The sequence below is a fragment of the Aureococcus anophagefferens genome (assembly GCF_000186865.1).
Source record: "Aureococcus anophagefferens unplaced genomic scaffold AURANscaffold_29, whole genome shotgun sequence".
In the NCBI taxonomy this organism is placed as follows: domain Eukaryota; class Pelagophyceae; order Pelagomonadales; family Pelagomonadaceae; genus Aureococcus; species Aureococcus anophagefferens.
Genome location: NW_008705588.1, coordinates 381,185 through 402,292, shown reverse-complemented (window position 1 = coordinate 402,292; position 21,108 = coordinate 381,185). Strand labels below are relative to the sequence as shown.

General features: G+C 72.6%; 4 protein-coding genes across 4 annotated transcripts; all 4 read left to right on the top strand.

Annotated features, from left to right (window-relative positions):
• Positions 1–588: 588 nt before the first annotated feature.
• On the top strand, positions 589–8,879 carry AURANDRAFT_72441 (hypothetical protein; the record flags this gene model as incomplete). Its single annotated transcript, XM_009042278.1, has 7 exons — positions 589–3,965; positions 4,094–4,224; positions 4,418–5,170; positions 5,309–6,208; positions 6,324–7,181; positions 7,349–7,841; positions 8,409–8,879. 7 exons carry the CDS (start codon positions 723–725, stop codon positions 8,877–8,879), a joined length of 6,849 nt encoding a protein of 2,282 aa, XP_009040526.1.
• A 1,512-nt stretch (positions 8,880–10,391) lies between these two features.
• On the top strand, positions 10,392–14,594 carry AURANDRAFT_66958 (hypothetical protein; the record flags this gene model as incomplete). Its single annotated transcript, XM_009042279.1, has 2 exons — positions 10,392–11,427; positions 13,291–14,594. 2 exons carry the CDS (start codon positions 10,392–10,394, stop codon positions 14,592–14,594), a joined length of 2,340 nt encoding a protein of 779 aa, XP_009040527.1.
• Positions 14,595–17,459: 2,865 nt separating this feature from the next.
• AURANDRAFT_31937 (hypothetical protein) lies at positions 17,460–18,506 on the top strand (the record flags this gene model as incomplete). Its single annotated transcript, XM_009042280.1, has 1 exon — positions 17,460–18,506. A coding segment is annotated over one exon (1,047 nt), but the record flags the coding sequence as incomplete, so codon positions are not given.
• Positions 18,507–18,650: 144 nt separating this feature from the next.
• Positions 18,651–19,679, top strand: AURANDRAFT_32040 (hypothetical protein; the record flags this gene model as incomplete). The annotated part of the gene is made up of 1 exon (XM_009042281.1): positions 18,651–19,679. One exon carries the CDS (start codon positions 18,651–18,653, stop codon positions 19,677–19,679), a length of 1,029 nt encoding a protein of 342 aa, XP_009040529.1.
• Positions 19,680–21,108: the final 1,429 nt, after the last annotated feature.

Below are 21,108 nucleotides of genomic sequence, written 5' to 3'. Positions count from 1 at the left end.
CAGATCCGCCGCCGCGCGTTCGTGAACCAGTTCTTGAGCTGCTTCTTGTCGATGCCCGTCTGCGCCTACGATGGGTGTGCACGTTTCGCGCGCCGACGAAAACAAAACACACGCACCATGAGGTGCGCCTGGTCCTGCTGCGTCGGGTACGGGTGGTGGAAGTGCTCGTCGGACACGAGCCACGCCTTCAAGATCGACACCGCGTGCGCGGGCAGCTCGCGGCGGCTCCGGCCCTGCGGCGCGGCGCGCGTTTTTTTTGCGGCGGCGCGGCGCGCGGGCGCCGGCGGCGCGCGCGCGACTTGGCGTTCTCCGCGCTCCACGTCGCCGCGTCGTCGTGCCAGCTCTGCGAGTCCTCGGCCTCCGGCGACATGACGCCGTGCAGCTCGCTCGCCGGCACGTCCTCCGCGCCGAAGGTCATCGTCGCCTACGTTTTGATTGCTTCGAGGACTTTTTTCGTTGCATCTGCTGTACCATTGCGCGCAGCGACCGTCAGATGGCACGGCTCGGAATCGAGAGCACCCGAGCCACAAATTCGTGCTCTGAGTCAACAACCGAGTGGTTGACTGCAACGAGCACCTCGGTAGACTTCGGCAGCCCAACGATTAATCATGCGGAGGCCGCTCGGCCGGATGAAGCGCTCGTACTTGGGCGGCTTGCGCGTAAAGTTGGGGTCGACGAAGGTCACCTTGGTGGCCCAGCAGCTCTAGCCAACGTCAAAAGCGATGGCGTCGCGCCTGGGCCGGCGGCGCGCGACCCAGTTCCAGTCGCGCTGGGTCGCCGAGTACCCGGCGCGGGCGCAGCGGCTCGCGGTCATGGTGCAGCGCCTCGTCCGCGAGCCGCCGAGCGGTCGCGGCGCGGTGCGGACCTTGTTCGGGGGCTGGACCGTGGCGCTGCTCACGGAGGCGGACCTCGGCGTCCGGGGCATCTTCATGCGCCGGGCGCTGCGCCACTGGCGCGCCGCCGCCGCGGGGCTGCCCCCCGGCCTCTGGCAGCTCTGCGACGTCGCGCGGCTCCGCGCGGAGCTGGAGACGCGGACCGCGGCCCTCGAGCGCCAGGCGCGCTGCTACGAGCTCGACGTCGCCGCGGCGAAGGCGACGCTGCTCCTCGTGTCGCACCGCGTCCACGAGCCGCGGCTCAGGGCCGAGCTCGCGGAAAGGTGCGAGCGGCTCCCGTCGTTCGACCCGCGGCCCTTGCTCGGCGACGTCGCGGGCGCGGCGCGTCGCGAGGCCTTTTTGGCCTGCGCGCGCGCGGCCTGCGAGCGCCACGCGCGCACGGGCGGCGCGGCGACGTACCTCGAGGTCTCGCGCGACTGCGAGCTCGTCGCGCGGCCCTGCGCCGCGTGCCGCGGCGTGCTCACGGCGTCCTGGCGCCGGTCGAAGCACGTCGAGGACGCCCTGATTTCCGAGGAGCGCCACAGGCACACGGAGGACGCCCTGTCGACGGCGCTCTATCGGTTGGACGCGCTCCGCGACGAGGCGCGCGCGCTCTGGAAGCGGTGCGAGACCGCCGAGGACGCGCGCGCGCCGCTCGAGGCCCACGCGGCGAAGCGCAACGAGGAGGTCCGCACGCTCCGGCGCGACGCCTTCAAGGCCCAGGAGCGCTACCGCGCGCTCGCCGACGCCCACGACGACCTCAAGGGCGACCTCGCGGCGGAGCGCGCGCGCGCCGACGGCCTCGCGGCGCGGAACGGCGACCTACAGCTCGAGCTCGCGGCCTGCGAGCAGTCGCTGAAGCAGGCCGACGCCCGGGGCCTCGACGCCGCCGTGCGGCTCCAGGCCCTCGAGCGCGCCGAGGCCGACGCCGCGTCGCGGTGGCGCGCGGGCAACGCGGCCGCGCGCGCCGCGGCGTCCGCCGTCGCGGGCGGCGCCGCGGCCGCCGCGGGCGCCGCGGCGGCCGCGGGCTCCTGGGCCGCGGCGGCCGCCACGCCCGCGCGCGCGGCCGCGGCGGCGAACGGCGGCACGCGCTGGGAGGCCGAAGTCCGCGTCGTCGAAATCGTCCGCGAGGTGGAGAAGCCCGACGTCGCCGACGCGGCGACGCAGCGGGACCTCGACCTCCCGGAGCTCGCGGCGCGCGGCACGGGCACCGACCTGTCGCGGGGCGACATCGACGGCCTCGTCTCGGCGAGAGCGGACGCCGACGCGGCGCGCGCCGCGGCCGCCGCGGAGCTCGAGGCGACGGACCGCGCGCTCGCCAAGACGAAGCGGACGCTCGCGGCGCGCGAGCGCGAGCTCAAGGACTGCAAACAGGAGGCGAAGCGCGCGTGCCACCTCGCGGACCGGAGCCGCGACGAGCTCGCGCAGGTGCGCGTCGTGCACAAGCAGGGCGTCAAGGCCGCGCGCGAGGAGGAGCGCGCCGTCGCCGACAGGCTCGCGTCGTCCTACGCGCACAAGGTCGAGGGCCTCTGGTGGCTCGTCGGCGTGCAGCGCCGCGTCGCCGCGGACGCGGCCAAGTACGCCGAGGCGTCCCGGAAGGCCCACAAGGCCCTCGTCGACGACCTGCGGGACCTCGGCGGCGACGACGGCTTCGCCGACCGCGAGCCCGAGTTCCGGGAGGCGCCGCGGGACCGGCTCCGGCGCATCTTCCGCACGCGCGCGCGCGAGGTCGCGAGCCGCTGCTCCGTGGCGAGGGTCGCCAACGACTACGGCCTCGTGCGCGACGCCGACGGCCTCCTCTTCCGCGCCGTCAAGGAGCGGGGCCACCTCCGCTGGGCGCGGGACGCGCTCGGCCGCGACGCGGCCTTCGCGGAGCGCTGCGTCGCGCGCGTCCGGCGCCGCGTCGCCGCCGCGGAGGACGCCGCGCGCCGCGCGGACGAGACGAAGAGGGCCGCGGGCGACGCCCTGGCGACGGCCGTCGCCCAGGCGTCCGCGAAGGGCGCCAGCGACCTCGACCGCGCGGTGTCGGGCTTCGCGGCGTCGCGCGCCGCGTGCGCCGCGCTCGTCGACGACGCGCGGCGCCGCGCGCTCGCGCGCGAGGCGGACCTGGACGACGAGACGCGCAAGGAGATCGACGACGCGCGGGCTGCGGCGGCGGCGACGGTCCTCGGGCGCGACGCCGCGAACGCGGCCTGCGCGGCGGTCCGCGCGGCGCTCGTCCGCGCGACGGGCGGCAAGGCCGCGCGCGAGCTCGCGGCGGCGAAGCGCGACGCCGCCGAGGCCCGCGAGGCCGCGGCGCGCGCCGCCGAGGCGCTGGAGGAGCGCGAAGCCGCCGCGGAGGCCGCCGCGGCCGCCGCCGCGAAAGAAATCGCCGCGGCGAAGACGAAGATCGCCCAGCAGCGGAGCGTCGTCAACGACTGCGCGCGGCAGATCGACCGCATGAAGGCCAAGGCCGAGAAGCTCGCGGCGGACCTCGAGGCCGCGGGGCTCGGGAAGGCCGCCGCGGACGCGACGGCGAGCGCGGCGCTTCGTCTCGCGGACCGCGCGGAGCGAGCCGCGGCGGCGGCCGCCGCCGAGGCCGAGGCCGCCGCCGAGGCCGAGGCCGCCGAGGCCGAGGCGGAGGCCGCCGAGGCCGAAGCGGCGGCCGAGGCGCCCGCGCCCGCGCCGTCCGGGGCCGCGCCCGAGGACGAGGCGCCCGCGCCCGGGGCCGCGCCCGCGGCGCCCGCGCCGGCGCCGGAGCTGCTCTGCCCGGGCTTCGACGACGAGGGCCGGCCCGCGCCCCTCGGCGACGGCGGCTGGGTCGTGCGCGTCACGCACGCGGGCGCGGTCTACGCGCGCGCGCCGCCCGCGCCCGCGCCCGACGGCGGCGACGACGTCTCGCTCGCGCCGGACCTCGCCGACGACGACGCGTCCCTCGCGCCGGACCTCGCCGACGACGGCGCCTCCCTCGCCGGCGGCGCGGCGGCGGAGGCGCCCGCGCCCGCGGCGCCGTCGCGCGCCGCGTCGCCGACGCTCTCCGAGGCGCCGGACAGGGCAGCAAAAGAGAGCGAAATTCCCAACTTCAAAGGCTCATATCTCGGCCGTTTTCCACTCGTTTCGGCTGATTTTTGGACGAGCGATCATCTCTCGGAACGGTCTCGAAGCGTGAATGCTTTTCCCGGAACGCGCGCGCGCGGAACACTCACGTTGAAGCGACGTTGAATCACCCTTTTGCTGCCCAGGCGCCGGACATCACGTCGGCGATCTGGCACGCGCGCCAGGCCTTCTCGCCCGTGACGCCGGCGCCGCCCGGCGACCGCTTCGCCGAGGCGCTCCGCGACGTCGCGAACGCCGAGGCCGCGTGGGAGGCTGCGTGGAACTCAACCGCTGGTTCGGGACGTCCCGACCAAACTTTGAAATGCTCTAGCTCGGTCAAATCGAAGTCGATTCGGCTGATTTTTGGATGAGTCGATCGCTCTCAGCGAGTTCTCGAAGCACAGCCGAAGTGTCAAAACATTCGAATACGCTCACGTTGAAGTCGAGTTGCATATTTGATGTCCACGCAGGTGGGAGGACGACGGCGCGAAGATGGAAAAGGCCTGGCTCGCGGCCGTCGCGGCCAAGAAGGAGCTCGCCGAGGACCGGCGCGCGAAGCGCCTCGCGGCGGTCGCGATCCCGACGCAGACCGAGCGGCCGCGCGTGCGGAACGCGCGGTGCCAGACGCGGGACCCGACGAAGCGCCGGACGGTGAACACGCAGACGCCGGCCGTCGCCAAGGCCCACTGGGTCGGCGCGCCGTTGGGCGTCTGGACGCCGCAGCACGACGAGCCGAGCGACGACGAGAAGCCGCCGCCGCGCGGCGACCCCAAGACCGCGGCCGCGGGCCCGCGCGCGCTCGGCCGCGTGCCCGTCAAACGGCCCGGGCTCCGGTCCCGCGAGACGCCGACGCAGACGCCGCCGGACCCGGCCGCGCCGTCGCGCTTCGACCTCCTCGCCGAGGTCGCGCGGCTCCGGGCCGCGCTCGCCGCGGGCCCGCGGCGCCGCGACGCGGCGACGCAGGTGACGACGGCGGAGAGGCGGCCGCCGCCGCCGTCGCCGTCGACGAGCGCGGCGTCGTCCTGGGCCGCCGCGCGGGGGCCGGGGCCGCCGCCGACGTCCGTCGTCGCCGCGCGGCTCCAGCGGGCCGTGCGCGCGTCGGGCACGCCCCGCGCGCTCGCGCTCGACGTGCCCGAGGCCGTCCCCAAGCGGAGCAACCGGCCCCGGTCCGCGCCGGGCGGCGGGCGCCGCCAGCCGCCGGCGCGCGCGGGCGGGCCGCGACGGTAAGGTGGGGTGCCTTTGGACTTTTCTTGGGGTCTCCTTGATGGCGTCCAGCGACGCGCCACGCGTCGCGACGCCGTCCCGAGACGAGGAGCCCCCCGGGAGGCGACCGGGAGCAGAGCTGCTCCTTGACCTCGGAGATCTCCGCGCCGTCGCGAACGACGCCCTGCAACCATGGCCGCGCTCGCGGAGGGCGCGACGCTGGACCTGCGGACGCTGGCCAACTACGAGGGCGCGCAGGATTTGGTGTCGCTGCTCCAGGCGAGCATGCCCGAGTGCTTTTTGCCCGGTCCCAACCAGGTCGAGGCCACACCCGAGGCCTGTTGGCTGCAGATCCTCACGAAGATCGCGGGCGTGCACGCCATGTCCAAGGAGCGGCGGCGCTTCATCCTGCACTGGCCCGCGGCGGCGCCCTTCGACCTGTCGATCCTGCTCGACGTCTCCGACCCGGCCAAGGCCTGCGGCGCGCCGTTGGGCGCGGCGAAGGCGGGCGACCCGCTGCTGGCCGCGCGCTACGTCGCGCACCGCAAGGCCGAGGGCCAGGAGGCGGGCCAGGCCAAGGTCCTCGACTTCTACAAGCGCCAGCGCGACGGCTTCCTCAACGAGGAGGCCGCGGTCGTGCCGCTCGAGGACAGCGTCGTCGGCCTCCAGGCGCCGTCGCTCGCGGCGCTCGAGCGCGCGCTCGCCTACTTCGTCGCGCAGGAGGCGCTGCTGTCCAAGGACTACAAGGCCCTCTTCGACGAGGGCCCCAAGGCCACGTTCCTCGGGCCGTTGGCCGTCGACGCGAGCGGCCTCGCGATCGGCGCGTACGTCGAGCTCCACGGCATGAAGGCGGCGGCCTACGACGGCCTCGCGGGCCTCATCCTCGGCAAGGCGGAGAACCACCCGGACCGCTGGGCCGTCATGCCCCAGACGCCGGACATGGTCGCGAAGGCCGTCAAGCTCCGCGGCGGCGACGCCAAGGTGCCCCTCCGGCCCGTCGCCATCAAGCCCGAGTGCCTCCGCGCCATCCCCCGGCCCAAGGCCGCGGAGGCGGAGGAGTGCGACTAAGGAGGGCGAGGAAGAAGGGGCACTGATGTTGCTTCAATCCGCCACGTTGACTTCACGTTGACTCTTCTCGAGAGCGGTCTGGGGCGCTCGCTCGCGTGTTTGAAGGTCGCGGCCGTCGCGGCCCTACATGCGAACCACGCTCGTCAACATGGTGCTCATGCGCAGCCTCGCGTCGGCCCTGGCGCCGCAGCGCCGCGCCGCGCGCGCCGTGTCGACGCTCGGCGGGTCGTCGTCCTATTCGAGCGGCGACGGCCGGCGCGCGGCGCCGCGCGGCGCCGTCTGGCTCGGCGCGGCGGCGCTCGGCGGCGCGGCCTACGAGGCGCAGGAGTCGGCCTGCGCCGGCGGCCGCGTGCGCGTCGTCACCTACAACGTGCTGTCGAGCTCGCTCTGCGAGCCGGGCTACTTCGTAAAGTGCGCGGCCGAGGACCTGTCGCCGCCGAATCGCCTCAAGCGCGTCGCCGCGCTCCTCGACGCCGAGGTCGCCAAGGGCGCCGTCGTCTGCCTCCAGGAGGTGTCGCGCGACTGGAGCGGCGAGCTCCACGCGTACTTTGCGGACAAGGGCTACCAGTTCTCGACGGGCCTCTACGGGACCAAGTTCAACGGCTACATGGGCGTCGCCGTCGCCTGGCCGAGCGGCAAGTACGACGTCCTCGGCGTCGACGCCTGCCGCATCGCCGACACCATCGCCGAGCCGCCGCGCGAGCGCCGGGCGAAGGAGGCGAAGCCGAATTTCGTCGTCCGCGCGTGGCGGTCGCTCAAGCGGCGCGCGGGCCACGTCGCGACGGCGGCCACGGAGCCGCTGCCGCGGGGGCGGCCGCCCTTCGACACGTGGAACGAGGCGAAGCGCAAGCACAACGTCCTCGTGACCGCGACGCTCAAAGAGAAGGGCGGCGACGCGTTCTGCGTCGCCACGTACCACATGCCCTGCCTGTTCGGGTCAGGGCAGGACAAGGGTGATTCAACGTCGCTTCAACGTGAGTGTTCCGCGCGCGCGCGTTCTGGAAAAAGCATCCACGCTTCGAGACCGTTCCGAGAGATGATCGCTCGTCCAAAAATCAGCCGAAACGAGTGGAAACCGGCCGAGCTAGGAGCCTTTGAAGTTGGGAATTTCGCACTCTTGTCCTGCCCAGGTTCGGGTCCGTGGAGAAGGAGCAGGTCATGGTCATCCACAGCGTCCTCGCCGCCGAGCGCGCGAAGCGCGTCGCCGCGGGGCGGCCCTACGTGCTCTGCGGCGACTTCAACGTGAAGCCCTACGACGCGTCCTACGCGCTCCTCACGTCCGGCGCGCTCGGCGAGGCCTTCGCGGCCTACGCGCCGCCGCCCCAGGCCGACGTCGCGCCGGCCAGGGCCTTCGCGCCGGTCCTCGAGCCGCCGCTCACGTCGGCCTACGCGGCGGCGACGGGCGCCGAGCCCGACTTCACGAACTTCGCGTACACCAAGCCCATGGGCGGCGAGCGCGACGCGTTCGTCGAGACGCTCGACTACATCTTCTGCTCCGCGGGCCAGTGGAAGGTCGCCGGCGTCAAGGAGCTCCGGAGCAAGCACGGCCTCGACACGTCCAAGCCCTACCCGACCGCGGACGAGCCGAGCGACCACGTCATGCTCGCCGCGGACCTCGAGCTCGTGTAGAGCTCCCTAAGCGACCGTACGTTATCGACTGCGCCGCTTCTCGAGCCAGTAGGCGAGCAGCAGCCCGTCTATTGGGCGCGCTTAAGCGACGATCAGGCGGCGCGGGCCTGCTCGCAGAGGCGCGCGTGGGCCGCCTTGTCGGCGTCGGTCGCGGGCGAGAGGAGCGACAGGCCGACGGTCCACTTCTTGAGGTGGTGCTTCTGGCCCGTGGAGCGCATTTCGTAGACCTCGGCGCGCTTCGTGGCGTCGGGCACGAGGACGATGGCGTTCTTGCGGACGCCCTTGACCCGGCCCGTCACGCGCGCGCCGCCGCGGTCGTAAAAGGACACGTACGCGTTCACCGAGATGCCCGCGGCCGCGGCTTTCGCTTTGGGCGGCGGGGGGAGGCCGATGACGAGCTGGGTCACGTCGAGGCCGAAGAGGGCCTTGGCGGTCGTCGCGTGGGACGTCGACGCGAGCCACGCCGCGAGCGACGACACGGCGGCGACGAGCAAAAGCGTCAGCGTGTCGCGGCGGCAGCCGCAGGGCACGCCGTAGACCGCCGCGTCGCCGCGCGCGTAGGCCTCGTTCTGCTTCCAGAGCATCTCGGCGCTCACCTGGAGCTTCATGAGGCCCTGGGCGACGAAGGGCTCGACCTTGTACGCGCATCGCGTCATGCGATTCGACGCGGCGACGCGGAGCGCGTCCAATCCGCCGCGGCCGAAGCCGGAGAAGCGGGACCGGAGCGCCGCCGCGAGCGAGCCCTCGAGGAACTCGGCGTCGACGGCGTGGACGATGAGCTTCATGTCGTCCGCGCGCACCGTGCCGCCGAGATCCGCGCGGATCCGCGGCGCGACGCGCGCGGCGACCCTCGCGAGGCTCAAGTCGCGTTCCACGGCCGAGAGTATGCCGCCGCGCGCGCGGTCCGCGAGGCTCCGCGACGGCGGGTCCTCCGGCGTCTCGGTCGCGGGCCGCTTCATCTCTTGGATCGAGTCGTCGGTCGCGGGCCGCTTCTTTCCCCTCTCCTTCTTCGCCGCATCTGTCTGCCACTGATGTAGCAGCGCTTTGACCACCGGGTCGTTCGGATCGGGTCGCGTGGGAGGGGGTCGCTTCGACTCTTGGGTCTCGAGTGGGCTTGCGGGGCGCTTCGTGCCGCTCTCCTTCTTGAAGGCCGACTCGAGCAAGGCCTTGACCGCCGGGTCCTTATGGTCGACGACCGTAGGCCCCCGGGGAGCAACCACGCCCGCGCGCTGGTCCGTCGAGAGGGCCGAGAGGAAGGCGTTTTGCATCGTGCCGAGGCCCGCGATCAACCGGGACTCGTGAGTCTGGGAGACCCGACAACTTCTGAGTTTCACCCGCCCTTATCGACTCCGCCGCTTCTCGAGCCAGTAGGCGAGCAGCAGCCGCGCCCAGTCGTCGATGGGCCCCGGGACGCAGTAGTGCATGCACTCGCCCGCGTGCCAGTCGGGCCGCGCGCCCGGCCGCCGCGCCGTCTGCTCAAAAACGTCAAAAAAGGGCACGCCGCGCGCGTCGGCGATGTCCTTCGCGATGCGATTCTGGTGCGATATGTTCGCCCAGGCGGCCGAGTGGGGCTCGCCGGGCGTCGCGACGATGCGGTCCGCGAGCGAGTCCGGCGACGGGTCCGCGTAGGCGTGGCAGTTCGGCACGACGGCGTGGGACCCGCGGTAGACGAGCCAGGGCGCGTTGGGGGCGCCGCGCGTCGCGGCTAAGCCGTCGAGCGTCGCCTCGAGCTGCTCCGCGAACGCGTCGTCGGGCGCCTCATGGAGGCCGCGGCTCAGCACCAGCAGGTCCGCGCCGCTCGCGTCGTCGGCCCAGTCGCAGAGGTATTTGTTGTCCTGGCGCCGGATCGCCGCCGCGTCGAGCGTGTCGCGCGCGCCGGCCCAGAGCAAGAACTCGTTACGGACGAATTTGACACCCACGCGACCTTTGCAAGCGAGCGTTTCGACGCGAACTTCGTGGGCGTGATGAGCCATGAGGCGAGAGCCGGGCAGGCACCGCCGCCGCGCCGCGGCCTCGTCCTGGACGCCGCGGTCAGCGCCGAGCAGCGCGGCGAGCGTCGAGAAGAGCTCGCCCTGGACGCTGTCGCCGACGAGCATCATGCTCGCGCCGGAAAACGCGTCGCAGAAGTCCCGCGCGAGCGTCGGCGACCGCGCGGCGGCGGCGAGGCCGTCGCAGCCGTCGCCCCGCGGCTCCCAGCGCAGCGCGCGCGGCGCTTCCTCGCATTGGCCCCAAAAGAAAACAGACTGTTGCCAGTTCTTCAGGAAGCTCGGCGAGAGCTTCACGGGCTCCAACGACGACGCCACCCAGTCGCCGGCGCCGGAGGCGAGGCATGCATCCATCGACGCTACCGCAGTCGCAACGAGGTCCGACGCTGCCGCAGCCGCAACGAGCAGCGCGGCTCGCCGCGAACGCATCCTCAAGGACACGATGATTGACTGCCTAAGGCCTTCATATCGGCCTCCATCGCATTGCTTGACACTGAAAGGGCACAGCATCATTCACCTTGAAGATCGGCCGGCGCAATGCTTTCGTAATGCTGCCGCGATGAGGGCTTGGAACGCAGCTATAGCAGCCCTCTTCGCGACGTCACGCGCTGAACGGATTGCGTTACTCCTCAGCGGCGCCGTCTCGCGAGAAGGTGGCAACTTCGTCGACAAATTACCAGGGAGTGGTGGCGAGTACAGCGATATCGAGTTCTGCGCTTCGACCATTACGAAGCACGTAATCGAGGCGAACACGGACGCGAACACGACCTGGGACGTGCTCATACACTCGTGGAACCCGGATCTCAGAGACCGCTTCGAGAGCCTCTACGACTTCGCCGCCACCGAGTTCGAGGACAACGAGCCGTATCCGGCTCGACTCGCGAACGTCTTTGCGTCGGGTCCAAGCGCGCCGGCCTGGACGCGCGAGCCGGAGGAGCAGCACTTTGGCGCGTTAAGCCACAGTTTAAGCCACGCCAAGGTCGCCGCGCTCGCGCTCGCCCACGAGCAAGCTACCGGCGTTCGGTACGATCGCTTCGTCCTGACTCGGCCCGACCTCCTCCTGTTCCGCGACCTGCCGCTGACGCGCCTGAGCCGCAAGCTGGGCGAGGCCTACTGCAACTCGCACGGCGGCGCCGGCGGCGACTTCCACTTCGTGCTCGAGCGCTGGCACGTCGAGGCCGTCGCCGCGAACCTCGACACCATCCTCGCGCTCGCGGCGAACCCGCCGTTGGAGCATCCGAAGCCCTACCTCACGTCCGGTCACGGCATGATGAGGGCCTTCCTCGACCACGCCCTCGGCCCGGCGGCCGCGTGCGACCCCGCGGCCCGCGACGCGCGGTGCCGCGGCGTGCTCTCGATCGACCTCGTCATCTTCGCTGGGTTCGACCAGGAGGTCTACCGCAAGACGCCCTTCCACTTGCTTCTGCTATGTCCCAAGGCACCAGTCCGCCAGGCCGTCCTCGCGTACCTCGTCGCGACCTACGGCCTCAGCGCGGAGTCGACGGCGATGCTCGAGCGCAAAGCGAAAAGGATGGGCTGCAAGGGCACCACCGCGCTGTCCAAGGCCGATGTCTTCTCCGCGCTCAACTTCTGCTGTCTTCAGGGGAACCACACGTACGACGGCACCTTCGGCGAGCCGTCGAGCGTCTGCCGCACCTGGGAACCGCGGACGCCGAACCAGTGCCCGGGGCGCCACTTCTCGCGCTAATTTTAGTCTTGACGAGGCGGCGGCGGCGGGCAACCGTCGGGGAGCTCGCGCATGAAGTAGTGGCCGAGCGCCGGGAGGGCCGCGGAGAAGTTGCTGAAGCCATGCTCATCTTCGCCGTCCACAAAGACGATGTCGTCCGGCGAGTATTTTTCGAGAACCTCGTCGAAGTACGGCAGGCCGCGGTGAACGCTTGCGTACACGATGAGGTCGAACTCGTGTTCCTCGACGCGTTGCCGCACGAAGGACCGGTTCACGCTCGGGTCGTCCCAGAGGCGGTGCGCGTAGGTGAAACCGTAGCCGTAGAGCCGCGCCGTCTCGGAGATGTCTCGCGGCGGCGCCTCGACGCCCGGCCCGGGCCGGTACAGGTGCGGCGGCTTGACGAAGTCGACGGCGCCGTTGCCGAGCTTGCTCCGGAAGCCGTGGACGAGCATCTCGCGCTGGAAGTCCGGCGCCGGGTGCGCCGACAGGATGAGCACGCTTTTCGCGTCGGCGTGGCCCGTCGCCTCGAGGACATAGGTCGCCAGCGCCTCTGACGTCAAATTCCGGCGAGCGTAGTGCAGCAGTGCCGCGTTCGCTTCCGCGAAGACCGCGGAGCGATCGACGAGCCGCGTGTCCGCCGTGAGGTTGTGCGCGTGGACGCCGGCCCAGGACTTGGCCGCCGTCAGGAGTCGCTTGGGCCAGAAGGCGAGCGTGCCCTCGGGGCACGTCGCGAGGTCGTCCGTGAAGAACGGGAACGCGCCGCTCGCGACCTGCGCGGGTGGGCAATCATTCCATTTGCGTGCAATTTGACGGTTCCGAGCTTGGACTTTTTCGACGATCGATTACGACTCGTCCGAACGATGCGACGGAGAAGTGCGGAAAGCCGGCTCGCGCGTCGTTTCGCGCGCCGCTCGCGACGATCTCGTAGTGGCGCATGCAGTCCCAGCCCGCCTTCTTCTTCGTGACGCCAAAGTAGGCCTCGCGGTAGGCGCGCTTGTACTCGGCCTCCTCGTGGGGCTCGAAGGCGTAGCGGCCCGCGCCGGGCTCCTTGACGCCGCCTTGGAACGCGCGGTACTTCCGCGGCGCGCAGTCGACGAACTCGGACGCCGGGATGCCGATGAAGATGGGGTACAATTTCCCGCCGGGGCAGCGCCGCGGCGCCGGGTAGTCGACCATCAATCGCCGCAGCTCGTCGTCCTCCTCGATGAAGGCGCGCGCGAACTCGTCCTCGAACGCCGCGCTCCCGATGGCGCACTCGAAGTCGCAGTAGGGCGGCGCGCAGGGCGCCGCGGCGCGCCGCTGGGGCCGCACGGCGGCGTACATGGCGAGGCGGTCGTAGATCGTCGCCTCGACGTCGTAGGCCGCCTCCTGCCGCGACACCTCCTCGGCGCCCTGCGCCCGGTAGACCGCGCCGGACACGGACGTCCGCGTCACGCAGCCGTCGCCCGCGCTCCCGGCGCACCCGCCGAGGTCCTGGCGCATGGCCGTCACGAGCATGTCGACGACGCAGGACCGGCCCTCGCAGCCCTCGCCGCCCTCGAGGCCGTGCGCGTCGGCGAAGGCGTGCGCCGCCGCCGCGAGGTCCGTGTCGCCGTCGAAGGCGAGCACGGCCTGCCCGCCGGCGACGCTCACGGCGATCTCGCCCGCCGACGCGCCGCGGAGGGCGAACACCAGCGCGAGGGCGGCGCGGGGGCTGCCCATCGCGCTTCAGGCGCTGAGTTGATGTCGACATTTCCTTGACGTGCGCGACGCATGGGAATGGGTTTTGCAGCAGTGCTGCGCCTCGCGTGCATCCGCGCGGCGCTCGCGCTCGCGCCGATTTGCTACGAGTGGAACGCCGCGACGGACGGCGTCGCCGCCGCGGCGCGGCGCGCGCAGTTCGCCGCCGACATCTGGCGCAAGGCGCCGCTGCTCATCCGCGGCGCGCTCGACGCGGAGGCGCTGGACCGCGCCTGCGACGTGGACCTGCTGGCGGGCCTCGCCCTCGAGGACGACGTCGTGTCGCGGCTCGTGACGGCGCCGGCGTTCGCCGTCGAGGTCGGCCCCTTCGACGCCGCGCGGCTCGAGGCGCTGCCGGACCGCGGCTGGACGCTGCTCCTCAACGACGCGGACCGGTGCTCGCCGGACGTCGCGGCGCTCTGGCCCGCGGCGGCGCACTGGTGCCTGGGCGCGCAGGGCGCGGGCTGGCGCCGCGACGACGTCATGGCGTCGCTCGCGGCCGACGGCGGCGGCGTCGGCCCGCACGTCGACTCGTCGGACGTATTCCTCGTCCAGGCGCGGGGGTCGCGGCGCTGGAGCGTGGAGCTCGGCTTCGTCGACGAGGCCGAGGAGCGGCGGCGGACGAGGGACGCCGACGGCTGCTGCCGGACGCTCGCGGACTTTCGCGCGGACGCGGCGTGGACGCTGGAAGCCGGCGACCTGCTCTACGTGCCGCCGCGACTGCCCCACGACGGCGTCGCCCTGGGGGACGGCGTCTCCTCGACCTTCTCCTTCGGGCTGCGGACCTACGCGCCGCGGCCCCTCGCGTGGCGCTGGGCCGACGAGGCGCTGGCGCCCGCGGCCGACGAGGTCGACGTCCTCGCCGACCCGGCCTGGGACCCGGCGGACGGCGCCACGGTGCCCGCCGCGGCGCTGGCGACGGCGAAGGACGCCGTGCGCGCCGCCGTCGACGCGCGGCTCGCCGACGGCGACGGCTTCGCGGCCTGGTTCGGGGGGCTGGTCACGGCGCCGCGCGCGGACGCGCCGGACGACGCCGCGGCCGGCGCGGACTGGGACGACGCGCTCGCGGCGAGCCTCGGCGGCGACATCGTCGCCCTCGACGACGCCGACGCCCTCGCCCACGCCGCGGGCGCGCGCTTCGCGCGCGTGCCCGCGGAGAACGGCGTGCTCCTCTGCGCGAACGGGTCCTGCCGGAGGCTCGACCCGGCGCTCGGCGACTTCGTTGGGCGCCTCGCGTCGACCCCGGCCATCGACCTCGCCGACATCCGCGCGGACCTCGACGCGTCCGCGCACGCGCGCGCGGTCGTCGCGGAGCTCGTCGCCGAGGGGGACCTCCTCCCGCTGCGGACGACGTAGTAGTAGGTTAATTCCGAGGAACGGGGCTACTCCTGGGCGGGCGGCGGCGCGGGTTCTGCGGGCTCCTCGGGGACGGGCGCCGCGGGTGGCGCGGGTTCTGCGGGCTCCTCGGGGACGAGCGCCGCCGCGGGCGCCGCGAGCGCCGCGGGCTCGGGGCCGGGCGAAGCGGGCGGCGGCGCGGCCGCGGCGGCCGCGGCGCCCCCCTCCGCGTCCGCCGCGAACGCCGGGGACGCCTCCGTCGCGACGAAGCGCGCCACGAGGCTCGCGGACGGCCCCGCGTCGAGCGCCTGCCGGCAGTCGAAGATCGCGCCCGCGAGGGCCGCGACCTCCGAGAGCTTGTAGGCGCCCCGGCGCCGGCCGTAGGCGAGCGCGAGCGCCTCGAAGAGGGCCCCGGCGCCGTCGAATCGTTTCGCCGCCGCGGCGCCGCGGGCGAAGCCCTCGGCCATCGCGACGACGTCCCGCGGCTCGTGGAACTCGAAGCTCTGGACGCGCGCGATTGCCTCGGCGGCGACGGCGGCGTAGAGGCCCGGGGCCGGCGCGCGCGCCGTCCCGAAGGCCCACGCGAGGCCCGCGAGGTCCCGGTCGCTCACGGTGCCCAGCTCGGGCGCGACGCGGAACGCGATGAGCCGGAAGAGGTCGTCGAGCCGGCCCCGCGGCGGCCGCGCCGCCGCGAGCGCCATGGCGAGCGCCGCGAGGTCCCCCGGCCGCAACAAGTGCTGGACGCGGGCCGCGAGCACGGCGAGGCTCAGCATGAGCGACGCGACGTCGGCTTTCACGCGCGAGAAGGCCCAGACGAGGCGGCTCAGCAGCTCCGCGTCGACGACCGTGTCGCCCACGGCCAGCGGCCGCACCAACGCCTCGACGCCCCGCGCGAGCGCCGCGAAGCAGGCGCTGCCCGCGTCGAAGCCGCACTTGACGAGCGAGCCCGCGGCGCGCGCGAGGTGCACCAATCCGAGCCGCGGCACGTTCGCGGCGGCCGAGCGCGCGGCGAGCTCGAGCACGCGCTCGAAGGTCCGAAATCCCCCGCCGACGACGCAGCCCAGGTCCGCTAAACCCGCGACGATGGTGACGGCGGCGGCGCCGCCGTCGCCGCCGGGCGCCGCCTCGAGCTTGCGCTCCAGGTCCTCGAGGAGGACGCGGAACGCCGGGTCCTGCCGGAGCACGGCGGAGCGCCGGAGGCGCCGCGCGCCGTCGACGCGGTTCGCGAGGGCCCGCAGGGCGACGGCGAGGCGCGCCGGCGACGTCTCGGCCGCGTCGCCCGCGAAGCTCGCGTAGAGCTCGAGCACCGCGGTCGCGTCGCGGCACGTCTCGAAGGTAAGGTCCGGCGCCGGCGGCCCGGCGATCTCCGCGGCGGCGACGGTCGCGCGCGCCGCGCGCTCGGCCCGCGCGGAGGCCGCGAGCGCCGCGCTTGCCGTCGACGTCGGCCAGTCCTCAAGGAGGGTGGAGTCGACCGTCCTCGCGCGCTTCGCCACTGGTGGCTCGGGGAGCGCCGGCGAAGGCGTCGGCGAAGGCGTCACCGATGGTGCATCCATGCTCTTTGAGCGACGAGGGGCAAGCAGGCGAGTGATCACTGTGTTTTTTGTCGTGTTCGAAGGGGGGATCCCCGGTGGGGACCAGGGATGACTCAGGTGCAAGCAGTGAGGCGAGCGAGATAAATGCTTCTCGCCGCACGGCTCCGTCGATGCAACAATCAGTGTAGGGGCCCCTGCGCGACGGTGCGTGCCGCGGTCCCCGGCCACGTCCCCGGCCCGTGCCCGGGCCGTGCCCGGGGCCCCGTGCCGGGCCCGTGCCGGGCCTCCCCGGCCCGTGCCCGGCCCGTGCCCGGGGCCCGTGCCGAGTGCCGGGCCGCGTGCCGGGCCCGTGCCGGGCCGCGTGCCCTGAGCGCATTTACCGTGCCGGAACCCCCGTGCCCGCCGTCCCCGCCCCCCGTCCCGGGGCCGGACCGTCGCGCAGGGGCCCGTCAGTGTTAGCTTCACAAAAACACCGGAGCTGAACGCCGCTTCCCTTGCGCGTTTACCAGATCGGGCCAGTCGTCGCACGTGCTACGGCGAATGCGACATCACGGTCCAGGTACGAATCCGATCCAATACTTGTCCCCACTCGAGATGGCGGACTCGGAGCCCGCGTTGAGCGCGGCCGAGTCCCGCGTCGTCGTCTTCCGGGACTTGCCCGCCTTGATCTTGACGCGGCCCTTGCGGGACGCGCTCGCGGCCACGTGGAAGCCGTGGGCGTCGAAGCCCGTCGAGTCGTTGGCGGCCTCGGGGGTGTTCTTGCCGATGCGCTCGATCGTCGACCTGTGGAATTCTGGCTCCGCCTCGACGGCCTCGTGTCCATCGAGCAGAACCGCGCGTTCATGCAGGCCGCCTCGACGGAGGAGCGGAACCGCATGTACCGCGAGTGGCACGAGGCCAAGGAGCGCCGCCACGCCTACGAGCTCGGCAAGATCATGAGCCGCGGCGGCTAGTAGAGAGACGTGCGCGCTGCCCCCGGGGGCCTTGGAGCCATCTGGTGCCCACGAGGACTCTCGCGTCCGAGAACGAACAGGTGGGAGAGCGTGAGGGGGGAGATAGCAACTTGGGACCCAGGGCGAGGCGACGCCGTCGCTGCGCTGCGGCGCGAAGCAGCGTGCGGGCGAACGCGCAGCGTAGCGAGCCTACTTGTAGGTTGACGAGATCGACGTAAGCCGACGCTCTGGGACGGCGCACACCGACCTACGTCGAGACCATGAAACTCGCGCTCGTCCTCCCGCTCTGCGGCGCGCTGCGCGCGCCGCAGGCGCCGCCGACGCGCAACAACATCAATCTGCGCACGTCGACGCTCGAGAACCCGGCGGCGCGCGTCGAGGTGCCCGACGACGGGAGCCCCATGCGGCCGCGGATTTTCACGGCCTGGGACGAGAACAAGGCGCGGCTCAAGAGCGCCTTCGGCTTCAGCGACGACCACCTCGCCCAGTACGACGCCGTGTCGGACGACGACCTCGCCGACGCCTACGAGACCATGCAGTTGTGCCGCCAGTTCGAGAACGCGTGCGCGCAGTCGTACATGCAGGGCAGCATCCGCGGCTTCATGCACCTCGACAACGGCCAGGAGACCATCCCGGCCCTCATCGCGGACCAGCTCACGAAGGACGACATCAAGTACTCCTACTACCGCGAGCACACGCACGCGCTCGCGTCCGGCGTGCCGCCCGAGAAGGTCATGGCGGAGCTCTTCGCCAAGGACGGCGGCACGTGCCGGGGCACGGGCGGCTCCATGCACGTCTACGACGTCGACACCCACTTCCAGGGCGGCTGGGCCCTCGTCGCGGAGCAGCTGCCCTACGCGGCGGGCGCCGCGCGGTCGATCCTCCTCGACCGCGAGCTCGGCCTCACCAAGGCCAAGGCCGACGGCGGCGACGACGACCGCCTCACCGTCGTCTTCTGCGGCGAGGGCGGCTCGCAGAACGGCCGCCTCGCCGAGGTGCTCAACGTCGCCGCGAAGGAGTCGCTGCCGCTGCTGATCCTCTGCATCGACAACGGCCGGGCCATCAACACGTTCACGCCCGACGTGGCCCAGAACAGCGAGGTCTGGCGCGCGGGCGAGCACTACGGCGTGCCCGGCGCCAAGGTCGACGGCCAGAATCTCGAGGACGTGCTCAAGACGGGCCGCGCGGTCATCGACCACGTCCGTTCTACGTCGTCGCCCGCGATCCTCCAGGTCCACACGTACCGGCTCCAGGGCCACAGCCCCGCGGACCCGGAGCACGAGCGGGGGCGCAAGGCCGAGAAGACCTGGGCCCGCGCCGAGGCCGACCCCCTCAAGATCTTCGAGGCTTTAGGCGTCCTGCCCGAGGACGTGCTCTCGGACCGCAAGGCCAAGGCCTCGCAGGTCGTCAAGGACGCGGTCGCCTTCGCCAAGGCGTCGCCGCCGCCGCCGCGCGAGCTCGCCAAGGAGCTCGAGTACCCCGACAAGCCGGACACGGACTACAACGCCAAGCCCGCGCCCGTCGACGGCGCGGCGATCACGGCGCGGTCCGTGCCCGCGGGGAATTTGGCGGACTGCGAGGCGCGCATCAAGATGCTCCAGGACGCGGCCAAGGGCGACGGCATCAACATCGGCGACGCGCTCAACCTCGCCATCCTCGAGGAGATGGTGCGCGACCCCATGACGACGATCCACGCGGAGGACCTCCAGGCGGGCTCGAGCTACGACATCCCCAAGCTCACGCAGCAGACCTTCGGCGCGCTCCGCGCGGCCGACGAGATCATCGACGAGGGCCACTTCCTCGGCAAGGCCCTCGGCGAGGGCATGAACGGCTACCGGCCCATCGTCGAGCTCATGAACGCCAATTTTGGCATCTACGGCATGGCCGAGCTCTCGTCGGCGGGCAACACGTACGCGACGACGGGCGGCCAGTTCAAGATGCCCATGACCGTCGTCGGCGCCGGCGGCACGGCGCCGAACCAGGCGTTGGGCGCCGAGCACTCCCAGCCCTTCCACGCCTACGTCATGGGCATCCCCGGCCTCAAGATCTGCACGGCCGCGAGCCCGGACGCGGCCTACGGCCTCTGCAAGGCCATGATCCGCGACGACGGCCCGGGCATCCTCTTCACGCCCGTCAAGCTCATGAAGGACGCCAAGGTGCCCTGCGACGTCGGCACCTGCATGCCCCTGAACAAGGCCGCGCTCGTCTACGCCGCGGACCCGGCCGCCGTCGCGAACGGCGACGCGGTCACGGTGCTCACGTACCTCCACGGCGTCCGCGAGGCCGTCAACGCCATCCCGGACATCAACGCCAACGGCAACGACATCGACCTCATCGAGCTGCGCTCCCTCAAGCCCATCGACATGGACACGATCGCCGCGTCGCTCTCGAAGACGCACAAGCTCTGCATCCTCGACGAGTCGACGCTCTCGGGCGGCGTCGGCGCGTCCATCTCCGCGCGCGTCTCCGAGGAGCTCTACGACGAGCTCGACGCGCCCGTCAAGCGCCTCTGCATGGACGACGCGCCCGTGCCCTACGCGTCCTCCATGGAGGAGGCCGTCGTCAAGCGCGGCGCGGACCTCGTCCTCGCGGTCAAGGCGCTCGTCGACTACCAGGTCTAGAGCCGTGCGCGAAAAGCAATAGCGCGCGTGTATATGCGACTCCCTGTCTTCCCGAGGGACGCGCACTGTCTAGGTCCGAACCACGATCGCGCGCGCGTGTCGGACCAGGGCCCCGGGCTCGACGACGGCGAGGAAGCCGCGCGGCACGTGGATGCAGATCTGGTCCAGTTCGAGGACGCGCGCGTCGACGAGGACGATGGCCGAGGCCGGGGCCTCCGGCGCGAGGGGCAGGGCCTCGTAGTTCCTCGGCCAGTTCGTGGCCCGCTCGACGTCGGACGTCGAGGCTCGCCGGAGCGTCGCCGCGAGGGCCGCGTGGCCGGCGCCGAGGCCGAGGCGCCGCGCCGCGGCGACGAGGGGCGACGCCGCCGCGGCCGCCGCGGACGGCTCGACGGTGACGAGGAGCACGTCCCGCGCCGTCGCGTCGCCGCCGCCGTCGCCGTCGTCGCGGCGCCAGGCGCGGATCGAGACGCAGGCGTCGACGTCGACGCGGGCGTCGCGCGCGAGCGTCGCGGAGTCGAGGCGGCGGAACCGGTACTTGCGCCCGCGCGCGCCGGGGCATCGCGCGACGACGCCGTCGACGGACCGGAGGCGGAAGAGGCCCGCCGCGGCCGCGGCCCTGAGCATCGCGTCGCCCCGGCCGACGGGCTTCGACGGCGCCCCCGCGGCCGCGGCCGCCATCGTCCGGCCGTCGACGACGAGGCACTTTGGCGACACGTACCAGAGACCCACCCTGTAGTCGGCGTAGCCCTCGCGCCGGTCGCGGCGCGCCGAGTCGCGGCCCCGCGGGGGATTCGGCCGGTCGGCCACGGTCCGCGTCTGGCGGTAGAGCTCCGTCGCCGTCGTCTTCGACTTGTACAGGTCGTAGTAGTCGCCGTGGCACCTCAGCTCGAAGCGCTTGCCGAAATCACTGCTGTGAAAGCCGAGCTGCGCGTCGCTCACCTCGACGTACGCGCCGTGGTCGCCGTAGACCACGCCCTCGTAGCCGGACGCGAGCGGGCGGCCGTCCCGTTCCCGCAGCTCGCGCCGAGCCTCGCCGCCCTCCAGGAGCCCCAGCCGCTTCTCGACCTTGCGCTTGTCGCGGCGCCGGTTGCCGCTGTCCGCGCGGCTCGCGGCGCTCGCGTCCTGGGCCCGCCGCAGGACGCTGAACTTGCGAGTCGCCACGAGCGCCAAAACCTCGCGCCATCGCGCCGCCTCCATCGCATCGACGGGCGACTTCGCAGCGTGCCGCGTGCCAGCCAAAATCCTTGGTCCTTTCACCACACACACGTCTTCGCAGCGTGCCGCGTGCCAGCCAAAACCTTGGTGCTTTCACTACATCGAGGAAGCCATGCTGTGGTGGAAACACATCGAGGGTGCCTTCACCTTGTAATGATGCAGTACCCGGCTCANACACACCGGTGCCTTCGTAGCTTAGCGGCGCGTCTAGCCG